This window comes from Anguilla rostrata, chromosome 17 (assembly GCF_018555375.3).
Source record: "Anguilla rostrata isolate EN2019 chromosome 17, ASM1855537v3, whole genome shotgun sequence".
NCBI lineage: Eukaryota > Metazoa > Chordata > Actinopteri > Anguilliformes > Anguillidae > Anguilla > Anguilla rostrata.
Genome location: NC_057949.1, coordinates 12,485,885 through 12,501,355, shown reverse-complemented (window position 1 = coordinate 12,501,355; position 15,471 = coordinate 12,485,885). Strand labels below are relative to the sequence as shown.

Below are 15,471 nucleotides of genomic sequence, written 5' to 3'. Positions count from 1 at the left end.
ACTGATTTCATTTTTGTGAATGCTTTACACTTGCTTGTGTGTTTTTTCTTTGCACTGGGGAATTTACCTCATCTGCTGCATTGAGTGTTCAGGCTCAGACTTTGATGATGGTGTCTCTGTAAAAAGTGCTATACAAAGGAATAGAGAAGTTAATCGGTATTTCAGGTACATTCAAAGCCTTGCAGTAAATGGATGGAGTTGACCTGCAACATAATAGGGAGGGTTAAAGAGAAAATTGGCTCTAGAATCAAATATCCACATGAAATGAATCTGACCACTGATAATATGGACAGAGAAAACTACATCATACCAGTCTTCCAATCTTCTCTTTGTATATTCTACTTGTACACCTTCCACTTGCCTGTACTCTGCTTGGATTCCCTTGTGTGTGTCATTAAATCTTTGATTTTTTTTACTGATTCTTTAACTGATTCTTTAATTTTCCTTAACCATTTGATCAATAAATTAGCATGAAAAACTTTGCAAAGCAGAAGTCAGACATTTTGCAACAGTTTTGTGTAATGATTTGTACCTTTTGAATATGGATCACAAATGGTTATTATGGTTTCCCGTTGCCTCTTGGTGTGGGGTTAATTTACTAGCCATTGTACATTAGAACAAGCTGGTCTTTTCTACTTATATATTCTTCTATTCATAAGTCTTTTCAGAGCATTTCTGGTTGCTGCCATTAGTTTTTCTTTCATCTTTGAAGTGCAGTCCTACAGCGACATTACCTACAGGAATTCCCTGTCTATGCAGGCTTTTGGCCTGGCTCAGTTAGCTAATTCACTGTGTTCACCAATGCTGGTTCACTCTTAGATTAGACCGCAGTAAAATGTTTTTCTTGGGGACACAGTCAGTCTTCAGCTTTCATTTGTAGGCTTATCAACTAATTTACTAAAATGTCAGATGAGTGTGCCAATTAAATGATTAAGAGCAGAAGTGAATCCTGGCTCACCCCTGATTTAGAGCCTTTATTTGTTATTGAATTAGGTTCTGCTTAGTTAGTTTGAGTCTTTATTATCCCCATGGGGAAATTTGTTCTGCGGCATATAGCAATAACCACATAACAATAAATATACCCATGACAACAGATAAAAATTAAGAGCACAAAAAAAGCTCACAACATATTACTGTATTAAAATGAGAAGAAAATGAATGAGCAATTACGTGGAAATACTGCCATGCATTCACACTGTGAAGAAGGAAACCCATTATAACAACACCTAATTTATTATTATTATTATTATTATTATTATTATTATTATTATTATTATTATTAACAACAACAACACAACTAATAATAATAACAATTATTATTCTTATTATTATTATCAACTACAACAACAACAGTTATAATAATGATAATAAACAGATCACACTTAACAAATCTCAAATGTGTGAAACAGCTTCCCAACAGCTTCCCAACAAGCAACTCAGTATGTAGCTCAGTCCACAGAAGCTAAAACAGTTTTCTCAACCTGGTTTTGGGATAGAATTCAAAGAGAAACCAAAACGTAAATATTTTTTTTTCAAAATTACATTACAACATTTTTATTTAATCAAAAAGTAACCCTTTAACAATTTCTTTGTGGACATTAGAATGAAAGGTGTGATACTTTTATGGTGGATGCAAGAGTTGAATTGCCCACTCATTAGTTATCCCTCATAGTTTGTTTAAAACTGTTAAACTGGTCTTAATGTGGTTATGTTTGCTTTTCGCTTTGATCATCTTCATGCAACAAGTTCCACAGTTTCTCTTGAATGCAGCAGGCTGCATTGACTGAACCGGAAACTTCCGGGGGGTCTCTTTCTGTTCATCTCCTGTGCTATTTCTATATTTTTATTTTCTTTCTTTGTCAACCTTGGATTATTTTCTGCTGTGCCTGCCCAGCCTTGACTAGGTGTTGCTCGTAAATGAAGTTCTCCTGTCAGTGTGGCATCCTGGGAAAATAAATAGCTTTATCATTTGAAGCAAGAACCCCCATACAGGCGGTGGTCTCACGACAGAGAGGGCAGCTCACTGTAACAAGCGGCCGATGCTAAACTGATTGTAACTGACCACGCTGCAAATCTCAGAGCATTAAAGTTTTAGGCCAAGTATCTGAAAACGACCTTCACCTTAGGGCTGTAATTAAGGAACTTAATGACTCAAAGCTGGTTGTTATCTCGAGGGACTGTTACGTGGCCTAGCAATTTTCATAACGGTCTAGAACAAAAGGGTGCTAAATTACGCAGACTAGCTTGTGTCTAACCCGTGTTTTGTATGTGTAATATCATTCATTTATGAAGATAATGAGAAGCAATTATGTTGTTTCAGTATGAGGTGGTTATTATTTCCAAATCACCTCCACATGAAAATAGAGTCATGATGGAAGGGGTAACTAACCTCTTTTTTTTCTTTTTCCAGTCAGATAAATTCCTTCACCATTTTCTGTCGATTTATTGTTTTTATCACATCAGGTATGGTTGTAGGTTATTCACTCTGTATGTGATGAATGAAGTCAAGATCTTGAGTGGTATGTGATGTGTTTGCTTGCAAATGCTACTTAAGATAATGTCAGTACACTACCTAACAAAAATTACTTTAAAAAACTTTATCACTGTATTTATTTAACCATTTCACAAGAAACTCGTGGAGGAATGCGTCACAAAGGCCTCAAGAGCAGGTCATAATTGTGTTGCACTGACAATTTTATCAGGGACCACAGTTATTAAGGCTAATGAGCATGTTCTTTTCAGTGGCCAGCAGAACGGTGTCACAACTATGAAGCCGTTCTCTCTCCTCGCTTGGGTCACACATGCAACAGCACAGATTGTATGCAGCTTTGGTTTCTTAAGAAAATGTACAAATTTATGCATTCAAAGGGACTGCGGTGCCATTCCCCTAATATAATCACAAAGCTTCTCCTGTTCAAAATCGCCGCTAGACTCAAAAAAATTCAAAAATTTGATCCAAAAAAATAAATAAACGGCTGAATTCCAGCAGCGTTGGCCATTTTTCAGGTCTGGCCGAGCTGTCGTTGTTGGGCTGACCAGACGTTCTCTTTTCCCTGGATGTTTCCCCATCTTTTTGGGACTGACAATTATCTGTTCACTCTGGATTTCTAAATTCCTTAAATGTCCGGTTAGGTTTTGCTCTTTCCATTGACTGCATATAAAACAAACAAATAGCCTAGCATTATATTCATAACGCCCAACCACCCCTGTCTTTTTTTTTTTTAATCCACTATGTATTGACCCTAGTCATTGTATTCTCCTCTCATATCGATGAGGTGGCATAAATTGTGGAACGCCACACATTCAGGTTCAAGCAGTCGACTGAAAGTTCCATCTACCGCCATCACCTAGAACGGAGATGTGGTCTCTCTGCCTCTTCTGATCGTCAGTACTTGGCCCTCGCACTATAAGGTCCGACTGGCAGAATAAACTGAAGGCAGATTTGGTTTATATCTCACGGCACAGCAGCTTGATTAACAGAGCAGTTATTATCGGCTCTGCATAATGCCGTGAACCACAGCATCGTGTCACTTTTGCATTTGTTTTAACACGGTCCTTTTTGGCACCAGACAAACAACGGCCCATTTTTACAAGACTAGCCTGTGACCAATAATGTAATGTTTAGTGGAGTTACCTTGGTTCTCAGAGCAAAGGCTCACTGGCAGTTTGGAAGGGCAGAAGCCATCTTCTCACAAACAGTGAAGGAGCAAATAATTTCGATGAAAAGGGCCTTTGAATTTATAGTCTATGGTTACTTACTTATTACTTGTAAGTAACACCAGAATTTTATTCATAGTGATGTTACTTACAAAGACTGTGTGAGCAACCGCAACCTCAGAACTGTGGCCATGTTGGGGGTAGGTGTGAAAAATAAACTCCTTTGCTGTGAAAGCCATGCAGGGATTTTTGGTCTTGGTGGGCCGCAGAGTAGGCTAGTTCTCATTGTTACTCAGCTATTAACTTAAACTGAAAAATGAAAAAAAAAAAACAGTTAATTCACCAGGAACATTGAGGCTCAAATAAAGTGAAAACACATATCAGCTACCCGGTTTATCGCCAGAACTGCAGTTGATAACCTCTGCTCTAATATACATGGATGTTTTTGGAGTGTTTGCATACCAGAAGGTTCCTCTGTAGTACATTTTACAGAAAACCACCATCATAACACCATCAACAGTGCATAGATGCCTTCCACACTATACATAGGTACAAGCCTGCAGTAGGATATTTTATGTACTAGCCACTTTAGACCACATAAAATACTTAAAAGTAAATTTAATGGCATCCACAAGTAAAATATGATCTTAGGACATTATATCTGTCAGGAAAATGCTTTAAAAGAAGATCACCACTTATTGGTGATCTTCTGTAAAGGCCTGCTGTCACATAAGTGAGTGATTAAGATCAGCGTTATGCACTCAACAGCCTTTCATAAGTAAAATGATCATATTATTAATTTGAACGGGTGAATATGTCATAAGTACTGTCATTCATGTGAAATGCCTCGACTGGGTACCATTGCTTTACCTGGGGTCTAACCTACAACCCCACTGTTCATACCGTAAGTCCAGCTCTCAACCCCTCAAAATGCAGTCACTCAGTCTTATTTTTCTATTGAGCAGTTTCCCTTATTTAGGCCAGCTGACAAATATCATTTTTATCCAGAGTTATGTTGTAATGCATGCACGCACGCATGCATACTCACATGCGTGCACGTGCACACACGCACAAACGCATACACACACACACACACTGAGTGGGGGTAGAGAGATAGTACTCATCCTTTCTCGCATGCACACACACATTAGCTCTCTCTCTCTCTCGTCTAGTGCATGCCAAAGCATTGCTAATTTGATAATTGTAATAAAGGTGATAATTTTTCTTCCACCTTCCTTCTCACCCTGAATGAAATTACAGTTTAGTGTAGTAAGAAACTGCCCTATTATGTCTCTGAAAATGTAATGCACCACCCTATAATCCCAAGTCCATACGTGCTCTGATTTATCATATTGAAATGATTAAATCAGTCAATGCAAATTATTAAATTACTACTTAGCTGAGACATTTGCATCGGCCCAAGCATAATTGCAACTGACTTAATCTTTCATTTTCCATGGTTAATTTCTGCATTTTTATTTATTTATTCATTTATTTTGCACAGTAATGGGCCTAAAAGGTATGCTGGGAATAAAATACGGGCACATAATGGCAGTTGAGTTTGAATGAGCTTGATTTTACAGCGCTTTGGATGTGCCTTAGATATTCTGCTGTCAGTGACCCAGAGTTGAATATAACCCTGAATCTGGAGTCCTGTAAATGGATTGGGAGGGTTGTGATTGTGAACAGTCAGAAGAGTCACACGAGTGGGAACACTAGCAACTACACTACAACAAAAATTTGAATGTTGATTTGCATATTGTCTGTACAATGATCGTGTTATTATGTGATCTGGAATTGTAATTAAAGTTGGAATGTGACCCAGCACAAAGGTGGGATTCTTCTGGGCCAGGGTTGGGAACCCTTGCCATAATGGGTGAAGTGTCAATCGCTGAATTCTTTGAACCAATCACAATACGCAGAGATTGGTTCACGTCAATGGATATGGGATGGCTCCTCCCATTCTGGATTCAGAAAGGTTCATCCTCCTGTCACTACAGATGTTTAGAGCTGATCTGCTCATGGCTTGTGTCAGACAGCAATCACAAAATAGTATTCCCTTCTCTGGATTTGCTTGTGCATGTCTAAGACTTTATAGCGATGTAAGGTTTTGGAGGTGTTGGGGACTGCAAACAGACAGGAAGCCATCCCTGTGTTGCACATTTGTCCACCATCCACTAACAATTCACTCTGTTTCAAATGGGTAGGCTACCGGTGCAGTCTGAGATAACTTAAGGGAAAATGAAACAAGGCCTCAGGTCTTGTCAGACTGCGAAGAAATGACACTTGAAACGGCTGGACTGTCCATTATTTCGAACACCCTGGGGGTAGTGCATTTTGACCGTGTGTGTCTGTCTGTATTCACAATAAAGAGGCTCTGTAATGTTACTTTAAAAGCAGGAGGTCACAGAGATGCAAGAACGTGTTCTGTGTTTTAGATACCACAATGGGTGTCAGCTAAAGTGAAATCAGAACTGTGTGTGTGTGTGTGTGTGTATACAGTAATGATACTAGTGACAAATGTCAAAAGAGAAAGCTACTTCCTTTCTTGCAGCTTTGAGAATATTACACTTCATTAGTGTTACTCTGAATTTTAATTTGACTTTTAATTTGATTTCCACTTATAATATTCCATGAAATTTGATAGCTTTGGGAGCTAGAAAATAGAAGTTAACTTTCATTTTCCTTTTTCTCCATTTTGCTCTAATGCATTTTGAGCTGTAAATGGTAGTTCACTGTACTCACAACAGGCTAGCACAGAGTGCTTAGGCACCTGTGGATATGAACAGTGTGCATAAGCACTAAGCAACAGAAGCTATGTTGCTTGTTGATGAGCTTCATTTTAGACTCTTTATGACATCAGAATACAGCTCTTGCAGAATGTGCTGGTATGCGCATACTCTCAACTGAGGGAGGACCATGCCAGGGCATGTGGTGTCACCATGAATCCTTCTCTCAGTAGTATCCTTACACCTACCACCGGCATTCTCCTCGGTGTGATAAAAAAGCTATGAAAAGCGTTTTCATTTTGGCTTGCATGGGACCAAAATTTTCTGAATAGACTCGGTGAAGTGCAGTCAGTCAGAATTTCCTGATTTACAAAAGCCAGGAGATGGATTCATTGTACCCTTTGTAACTGCCAGTTAAAATGATTACATCGCAAATCTATATCGTGTCCTACCACCTGGAGTTATTTCAAGGGGCTGCATGCTGTCATTTAAGATTCGAACATTGTAATACAAGGAATATAATGCCTCAAAGCTCTTGTTCGGGTATTGGTGAATTCATGAAATTTGTTGTTTTTTTCTGCATTTTGTCCCTGAGTTATGGGAAGATTGGTTACAAAGCCTGTGTGTGCTGCTTTATAAAGAATAGATCCCTTAGTTGACAGCTTCCTTTCTCCTGAATGTGGTTTGTTCGTTGTTATCATTCAGAAAGTTGGTTATCTAAATCTCAAAACCAAGCAGTCATCTCACAATAAAATGTGGAAAAACTGGTTTATTTTTGCCAACATGGTGAATTGTAAATTTAAATTCTTACTCGTTAGTACTTAAATTTTCGAAGAATAATCCTGTACAGCTTTATAGCTGTTGGGCCAAAAAAACAAAAAAAAAAGAAACAAACGCAGTTGGCCACGTTAACCCATGACCACTCCTGTGTGGTATGTTCCACGGAAAGCATTGTTTTAGAATGTGGATGAGAGCATGGTTTTTAGCTATCGTCTTTGCTTTGGCTTCTTCAGTTAGATAACCCTGTGACTGGTCCTGTGCCCCAATTTCAGCCTGGCCTTCAGAACGGATGGGCCTTCAGTGTGGGGGTTGAGGTCTCTTATCTCAGTGAGGGCACAGTGTGTCTTTGAAGCTCTGTGTTTTGAGCATATTGAGGAGTGGAGCAGGGAAGGGGATGGGGGAGTTGCTTAATCCATGTTGTTCTCTCCACTTGGCTGCTAGCCCTGGAGAGAGTAGCTGTCCTTCTCCTTTCTGCAGACTAACAAAGGAATTGGAGAGTGGCCATCAGATGCACAGAAACATGATACTGTAAAAAGCTATGTTCTTTTTTACAGTATCAAGGCAAAGGGACAGGAAATTGATCTCTTTGCTGGAATGGAAATGATACAAAATTATGATTACGAAGAATTTAACTCTTTAAGGTTTGAGATCACAAATATGTGATTAGAAAGTTCTTAACTGAATATTCTAACGATGATGTAACAAACACTACTGGCAATTGAAAGCAATGGAGTTCCAGAACGCTGACTTAGAATTTAGAAAAACAAAAAGCCAATTCTTCAAGGGTTTAATAAATATTCACAAGAGCTCTTTTAGGGGTGCACTGATCATGATTATTATTTTTTTAAAGCAATGGGTAACTAAGAAAAATAAAGAGTTTTCTATTTCTGCTCTATAGGTTACCAATACATTCAGATACTTTTATTATTATTATTATTATTATTGTTGTTGTTGTTGTTGTTGTTATATTGTTGTTGTAGCTACACAGTGAAGGAGCTCTGATTCAGTGTGGCTGAATCTTTTTTAAACTGCTTCCAGGAGAGTGCATTTTGACAGCTTCACACCGTGATCTGTGCCAGTGCTTTTTTAGGAGACGTTTCAGTACAACAATGGATGGAATGACATCTGCCACAGTCGGTTTCTCTAGTAAGCCCCTCCAAAGGTGCAAGTAGAGTCAACGTGCTTTACATTTAATGTGGATAACCTTTTTAAGAATGTTTAAAATCGAAATCCTGAACATGTTGCACTTGCTAATTATTCATCAGACTATTGCGAGGATGTTGTCGAGCCTCTTCACTTTGATGGCCGACTATTTATTTGTACCGGAATACACAGGCGAACGTTCCGATTCACGGCTAATCAATCGGTGCATCCCTAAGCTCCTTGCTTTGCTGATTGTTATGGTGTAACCCTTTCGCCAAAGAACATAACTATAGCAAAGGTATCGATTCCTGCTCTTGGAGAACTAGCCAATTAGTTAAACCAAATCTGGAACACCTGGGGACATTATCTGTATGACAATCAGTGGCTCCACTTATTAGAAACATTTGTGAGGGTCCCACTAATGAGAAAGCTAGTAAAGACTATTGTGAGTTAAAGAGTTAAAATAGTTATATTTGAAAAATGAAAATTGGAATGCCTGTGGAACACTTGAGTAACTATTCCTATATGAGCATAGTGCTCAGTAAATTCTTATCTGTTTATGTTAGGTTGCATTCAAAATAGCATAGGTTCCTCCTAAGCCATAGGAATGGTCCATTCAGCACACAGTCACCTCTGTGGATGATGGGCTGGCATGCAATATTACGTTCAGCCTGCGAAAGATCCCCTCTACCCTTGAACACCATTTTATTCCATTTTCAATTCAGTGAATTCACAAAACAAATCAAAATCACTGAACGGAATAGTCCCCACTGTACATTATAGACATTTTGTAAAGTGAAGTGACAGGTATAGCCAGGTCTGACACATCAAAAGCACCCCAAAAAAGTAGAATCTTTAAAACAAGGTTTTCAAAGCTCCTGTTTCTCCACCTTTTTAAACAGATTTGAACAACATAAAGATATTATATTCCAAACTGTAGGTGAAAAACACATCTTAATTGACAACTAAACTACATTCTGAGCCGTTATCATCTAAATCATTTCCAGATGATAATAAGAACTCCTAGTTGAGAAGTTCTTGTGCACTCCCTTTTAAGTGGTTTGAAATGGCTGACTATGTTGATTGCCAACAAGGCAGTTCCAGATAGGGAAAATCAGTGCAATCAGGGGTGGGGCAGCTTGGAGGGGGGATGTACACAAGCAAAGACAGTCAGATATTGTTCTATAAATACTTTCATTAATGGATATGAAGTGCTTCACTGCAAATACTTTATCTGACAGACCAAATAAGACAAGAAATGAACATTATCTAAAGTGCTACTTTTCAAATCAATTGTCAAACACATAACTAAAGACCTGAAAAACACAGTATCTAAAGTGCTCCCTTTCAAGTATTTTCTGTCAAATAAATAACTGAAAAACATATACAGACTCACAACTGAGATTTCAGTAGGAATGTCGTCATGGTGTTCTCCCAAATGGTCAAAGTCTCAGATATCCAGTAATTTGCAGGCCTGTGACAGTAGTTATGTGTCAAAACACCACCCTGTTAGGAATTATTTTGACGTTCCCTTGGTGTCAAACAGATAAGTGATATTAGTGATATTCCTGTCTATGCTGTGCTGTCAGACAGATGAAAAACCTCTACACAGATGAGCATGAGGCTGTGTTGCATATTTATATTCTTCTCCTGGAATTCAGTTAATTAGCTGATGTATCCTGTATTCCAAACGTCTGTCAGGTGAGTCTCAATTACTGAACCTTCCTGAAAGTTGGTAAATAAGTGGGAGTAGTTGTTGGCTGTAGCTAGAAAGGTGGATTGCACTGGGGGGGGGGGGAGACGAGTTTTCTTCCCTCTGGGGTTTGGGGTCACTCTGAACGACATGCGGTATTCGACTAACATCAACTCCCCCCTCTGGATGCTAGTCGTTGTTCACTGTCCCTCATTATGGTGGCCTTACCCAACAAGAATTATTGTGACAACTAGCTGCCCAATAGCAGCATGCTGTTGGCACAGCTGTAGATCCATCAGTGGTTTGCAAATCACCACTGGTTGGACAGTTAAGGCGTGGCAGGCGAGATGAAGATCAGCTGTTGAAAGAATGCAAAATAGCTGGTGATAGGTCCTGCAGCCCGTGGAGGGCTCCAGTGCCAATTCCCAAAGGGTCAGCTCGCTAACAGTTGGCACTGATGACCATGCGATATGTGCTTGCTTGCTTGCTTGCTGGGTGTAAGTTGTGTTTTCTCTTTACTGGGACATTTGGGATCATTTGTATGACACTGGACAGTGTCACACAAATTATGCCTTCATGTTGTTTTAGGAGATGGTAGTTGTGGGATCCGATGGGCGTAGAAAGCACTCCGCTCCACTGCTCCCTGCTGTGCACTCCACTGTGATACAGCAGAAGTGGTCATTCTTTCAGTAGCACTGAATCCTCTTTTTTTTAGAAATAATATGTTCAGTATTGGTATCAGTATTAAGTTCCCCTTAATGTTTGTACTTTATAAAACCGTTGGCAATCCACTGAAATACACAGTGCTTCTAGCAGTGTGCTTTAGGCCTGCACTCTGCCTGGTTGTAACCTGAACAATGGTCAGCTTGAAAGGATGCTTTCAAGCCTACAATTAGGAAGACAAATATTCCTACAGGCCTTGCAGAGAGGCAAATAAATCCAGATACTGTATTACGGGATGTGATCTGCCTGGTCTGTCTTCCTCTGCATCCTTGTTTACCATAATCTTGCTGATGAAGGATTGATTAAAAATATGTATTCCCAGTCTAGCTGATATAATGGGATCGACACTGACTTTGGTAGGCGGTCCAGTGTGTGGATGACAGCTGTTGACATAGTTCCTATTGTCATTCCAATGCAAAATTCTTATATTGGACTGTTAAGACAATGGTCCAAGGTTTCAAGGCCCTTAGTTTGTAAGACACTGTATAACTGGTATTATACTGGTGTCGATGACCTGGAATCTCTTCGTTATGTAGAGGAAGGGAGCACGAGGAAGCCTGAATTCCTTAATGAAGAGCCGCATTCCCTCTGTAAGGAAACAATGGCTTGTACTCCATGCGCTGCTGCAGGCGGAATGCTAGGGGTAGTCTTGAGAATGCAGAGCAGTGCAATCTGCGGTTTACTTCCAATCGATGGCAGTTGCTCATAATCACTTTCCTGTAGTAATCTGCCATCTTTGAAAAACTGACAGTTTATTTAATACGTTCCCACACATAATGTGCCAGATGACTCTGCCATTGCCCGGTGCTCACTGCCTGCTAAGGCCCAGCCAAGTGTTCTACGGGCCATATTGCCTATTATTGCACAGTGTGATTTTGTGCATCAACTTCAATGGAAAGCAAATGATGGCAGAAAAAGGGTGATACAGTCAGCAACAGCAATTCCGATGCCAAATTTCAAAGAGGACATAAAATGTTCGGGTGTAAACATTTGTGGCAAACAAGCAACTGTATTTGCAATTTTGTGCTACATTTTATACATACGCTCCATGACTTATGACTATGGGAAGAAGCTGTTTGACCTTTAAATACACAGTGCAAACCTTGTTTACGTATGATTGGAGCTGCCTATGACGCTGCCATTTTGATTGCAGGGAGGAAACTAAAATTTTGGGAATTCAGTATCCAAACCTGAAGTTGTGAGGAAGCAGATTATACTGATCAAACATTTTATAACGTTGTGATATTTCAGTTTCATTATATAATGGCTGATATTTGTGCTTGCAGTGGACTTAGAGTATTGATACATTGCCTCATTAATGTGTTGCTTTATATATATATATATATATATATATATATATATATATATATATATATATATATTTGACAGAAATGCATACCCAAAGAAAATAAATGCTATGCTTTTGGCTGGAAACAGCAAATTCAGTCAATATCATGAATTTATAGCCTCCAGAATGCTTAAAATGAATAAAAATAATTCCCCCTCATCATTTATTTACTCAAATGACACTCTTATCTAGGTCAGGCTACAGTGCATACAATGTTTTACATATTCATTCTTGTTTATGGAAGCAATTTGGGTTGAGCGCACTTCTCAAACTTCCGATTGGTGCATTCCACCTGGGATTCAAAACAGCACATTTCTGTTTCCAAGCCTTCTTTTCAAATCGCTAAGTGTCACTGTCACCCAATGCACTCTGATTCATGTACAGGTGAAAAGTTAATTTGCTCAGTAAGAGCGATACAGTATGAGTTTCCGCTTGTGCATTCCAGTGGTTAGACTAATCTCTCTTCCTCACTCGTGGTTTAACGGTGTAATATCAGCCTGTGGTAACAACGGGACGGAGAAAACCCTGCTGGGATCGCTGAGCCCATCCATCACTCAGAATTACCTGTGCCTCGGATTTGCACGTCAGGTCATTCTTCCTTTACCCAACGGGATGGCTTTAGGTATTTTAATGCTGACTGGGGCAGGCTGAAGGTATTTTTGGCTTAAATGAGACAGGAGTCCCTCAGTCCGGATTGAGAAACACATCTTCTCGTATGACATCGACCAAGGAGGCTCTGGAATTGCTTGCGGTAACTCTTGGTTTGGGAACATGGTGTCAGTTTTATGCGCCCTTGGCAGTTCTGGAGCCAGTGCTTTAATTCAGTATGATGGAGTGATCTTTGTGATTCTCCATCTATTTCCCTTGCCTGGCCGTAACCATGAGAATCGAAAAGCAGGACTGGGAGCAGCAGTTCGCCATCTCCACAGCACTCAAATGCAATTTAGTATATGGAGTGCCCCTCATCAGTTAGAGAGGTAATTCAGTAAATCCTCAACAGTTTACAGTGAACTGACACTTATTCTTCAGTTTTGATGGATATAATCTCTTATAGATCCTAATACTTAAAAAAAAACAAAAACAACATGAATGATTACAGATCCTCCACACACACACACACATTACAGTTCATTGCATACACACACGCAGTGAAACACAACTGCCTTCGAGTCTGTTTTATCCTCTCGTTGTCCATAATTGGAACAGTTTCATTTCATATTACGATAAAGATTATGGCAGACCAGGGATCAGTTTAGAATAAATTTTGAGGCTCATGCCATTTTTTATTTGTTATAACTGAATTAATCATGATGAAACTGGAAAAAACATGCACACACACTCTGACAAAGTGCAATTTTATGAAGCATGTTTCTACTTAAAGTTTTTATAGTAACACTGCATTTTGGATACCAAATCATTATCGGTGTGTGAGGTCCATGTGACGTTATGGACAAGGACATTCTTTTATTACAAACCTGGGTCCAATATTTGAAAAACTCTAGATTTGTAAATTTGATTATTTGTAAAATGCTGTAGATTTCTGGCAATTACAATGTTGTGCAATAATAAGAATTGAGCCTTGTATACTTCACAATCTTACATTTACACATCTGTACATTTTTTTTCCTGTTTACATTTTGGTTAGTAACAAGTTTTAGATGTACCAGAATTTAAAGAGTTAATGTTGAAAACACCGACTGTCGAAGGTCATATTCTTAAAAACTTTTAAGAATTCTTTGCAAATTTCAGTTTTTCGTTCCGCTGAAAATTCTATTGTCGTTTTATCAACTGTAGCACTAACTGTGTCATAACTCCTTGTTAACGACCAATGTGTGCCTTTCAGGTGATGTGGCCCCGTATTTCAAAACCGAGCCAGGGCCCCCAGAAATCCACCTGGAGGGGAATCGCTTGGTCATGACCTGTCTGGCTGAGGGGAGTTGGCCCCTGGAGTTCAAATGGATGCTCAACAACACAGACATCACATCCTTCTCTCCCGAATACAAGTAAATCCCTTTACCCAGTAATGTCTTCAATTTGTACAATTTGTATCAGACTGAGGACTGAGGAAAAGAGCAACACAGTTTTCCAACTGAGACATAGACCAGGGTTAAATGAGGTTTTATGCAAATAAATGAAAGTTTTTTTTTTCTTCACAAAGTTTAGAGAGTCAATATCAGTATTGCTATGAATCTTAATTCATGGTGGTTTGTTTGCATTTCATTTTGCATGTTTTTCCCACTTCACACTTTGGTCGCACGAATACTTGCTTTAGAGAACAATGTAAAGGAAACAGGGCCAAATTGCATAAAGTTTAAGAAACATACATCCATTTATCTGGAATTGTGCTCATTTGTTTGTGTGAGACATTTATCACCAGGATTTATAACATAAGTTTGATGATAGACATTGTGTGTGTATTTATCTGCAGATAACAGATGTCTGTAGTTGTATAGTGAGTACTCAGCAAAAGCATTTCACTGAATTTTAGCAATTTAAAACTATTATTTCCTCCCAAGCTTGCCACGATCAGACATATTGAGTTTGCCAATGAAAAAAAGGAACAAAACCTTAATTTTTCAACAGAAACCAGCATGCAACTCAAGGACATTTTATTGCACTCACATACCCCCTTGTGCACATTCTGGGGACCATTTACATATTTCTGTTTTCTATCAAAATTGAGTCTTTGGTTCTTTTGCGGAAGGTTAATGAAGTGAGAGTGAGACAACAGGGGCCGTATTCAAGTTCGACAAAGTCACGCGTGTCGCCCTGGCCTTCAGCCTCCATCCCTCTGCCAGGAACGTCTCGGTTAATAATCCACCTGCTTTCGATGCTCGGTCACGTCACGATCTGAAACCCTTCAACACGGTAACCCAGCAACAGCGGGGAACGGTGCATCCACCACAGTTTCTGTTGTACCACCTATCTGGCAAAAATGTCAAGCTTATTGCTGAGGCTGGATAAGAATCCAATAAACCAGGCATTGAACATATCTGAGGTGACACACATTATACCAGTTATTACAATCTCTGTGTCTGTCTACCCCTTCTGCTGAGGAGAATGCTTTTAGTGTTTCTAAAGACCTTAAACCCTTCTAAATGTGTAATTCTTCATTTTATGAGTGCTGAACTTCTAAAAGCTCCCATGTTTCCACAGTTTCCAGTCCACTCAGTGTTGTATATTTGGTCTTTCTGAATACTAAAGCCGCAGTGCTCAATTGTAAACATGGTTGCTTTTCTTGTAAGTAGTTAAAATAAGTACTTTTAAAAAGCTGACAAACAAAAGTAATCATATAGGTAAGATCAGGTAATTGGCTACACATAAATGCACCATACTGAATATCTTGATTTGACTGTTGGTGAAAATCTCAAAGGAGGAAAGATTGATGTTGTTAATTT

The 15,471-nt window shown here is 39.1% G+C and overlaps 1 protein-coding gene across 1 annotated transcript in view; it reads left to right on the top strand.

Annotated features, from left to right (window-relative positions):
- sdk1a (sidekick cell adhesion molecule 1a) overlaps positions 1 to 15,471 on the top strand; it is a 281,598-nt gene that overhangs the window by 107,071 nt on the left and 159,056 nt on the right. The window contains exon 2 of the mRNA XM_064315729.1: positions 13,917 to 14,076. Coding sequence (XP_064171799.1) covers positions 13,917 to 14,076 — 160 coding nt within the window. The remainder of the gene's footprint in view (positions 1 to 13,916; positions 14,077 to 15,471) is intronic.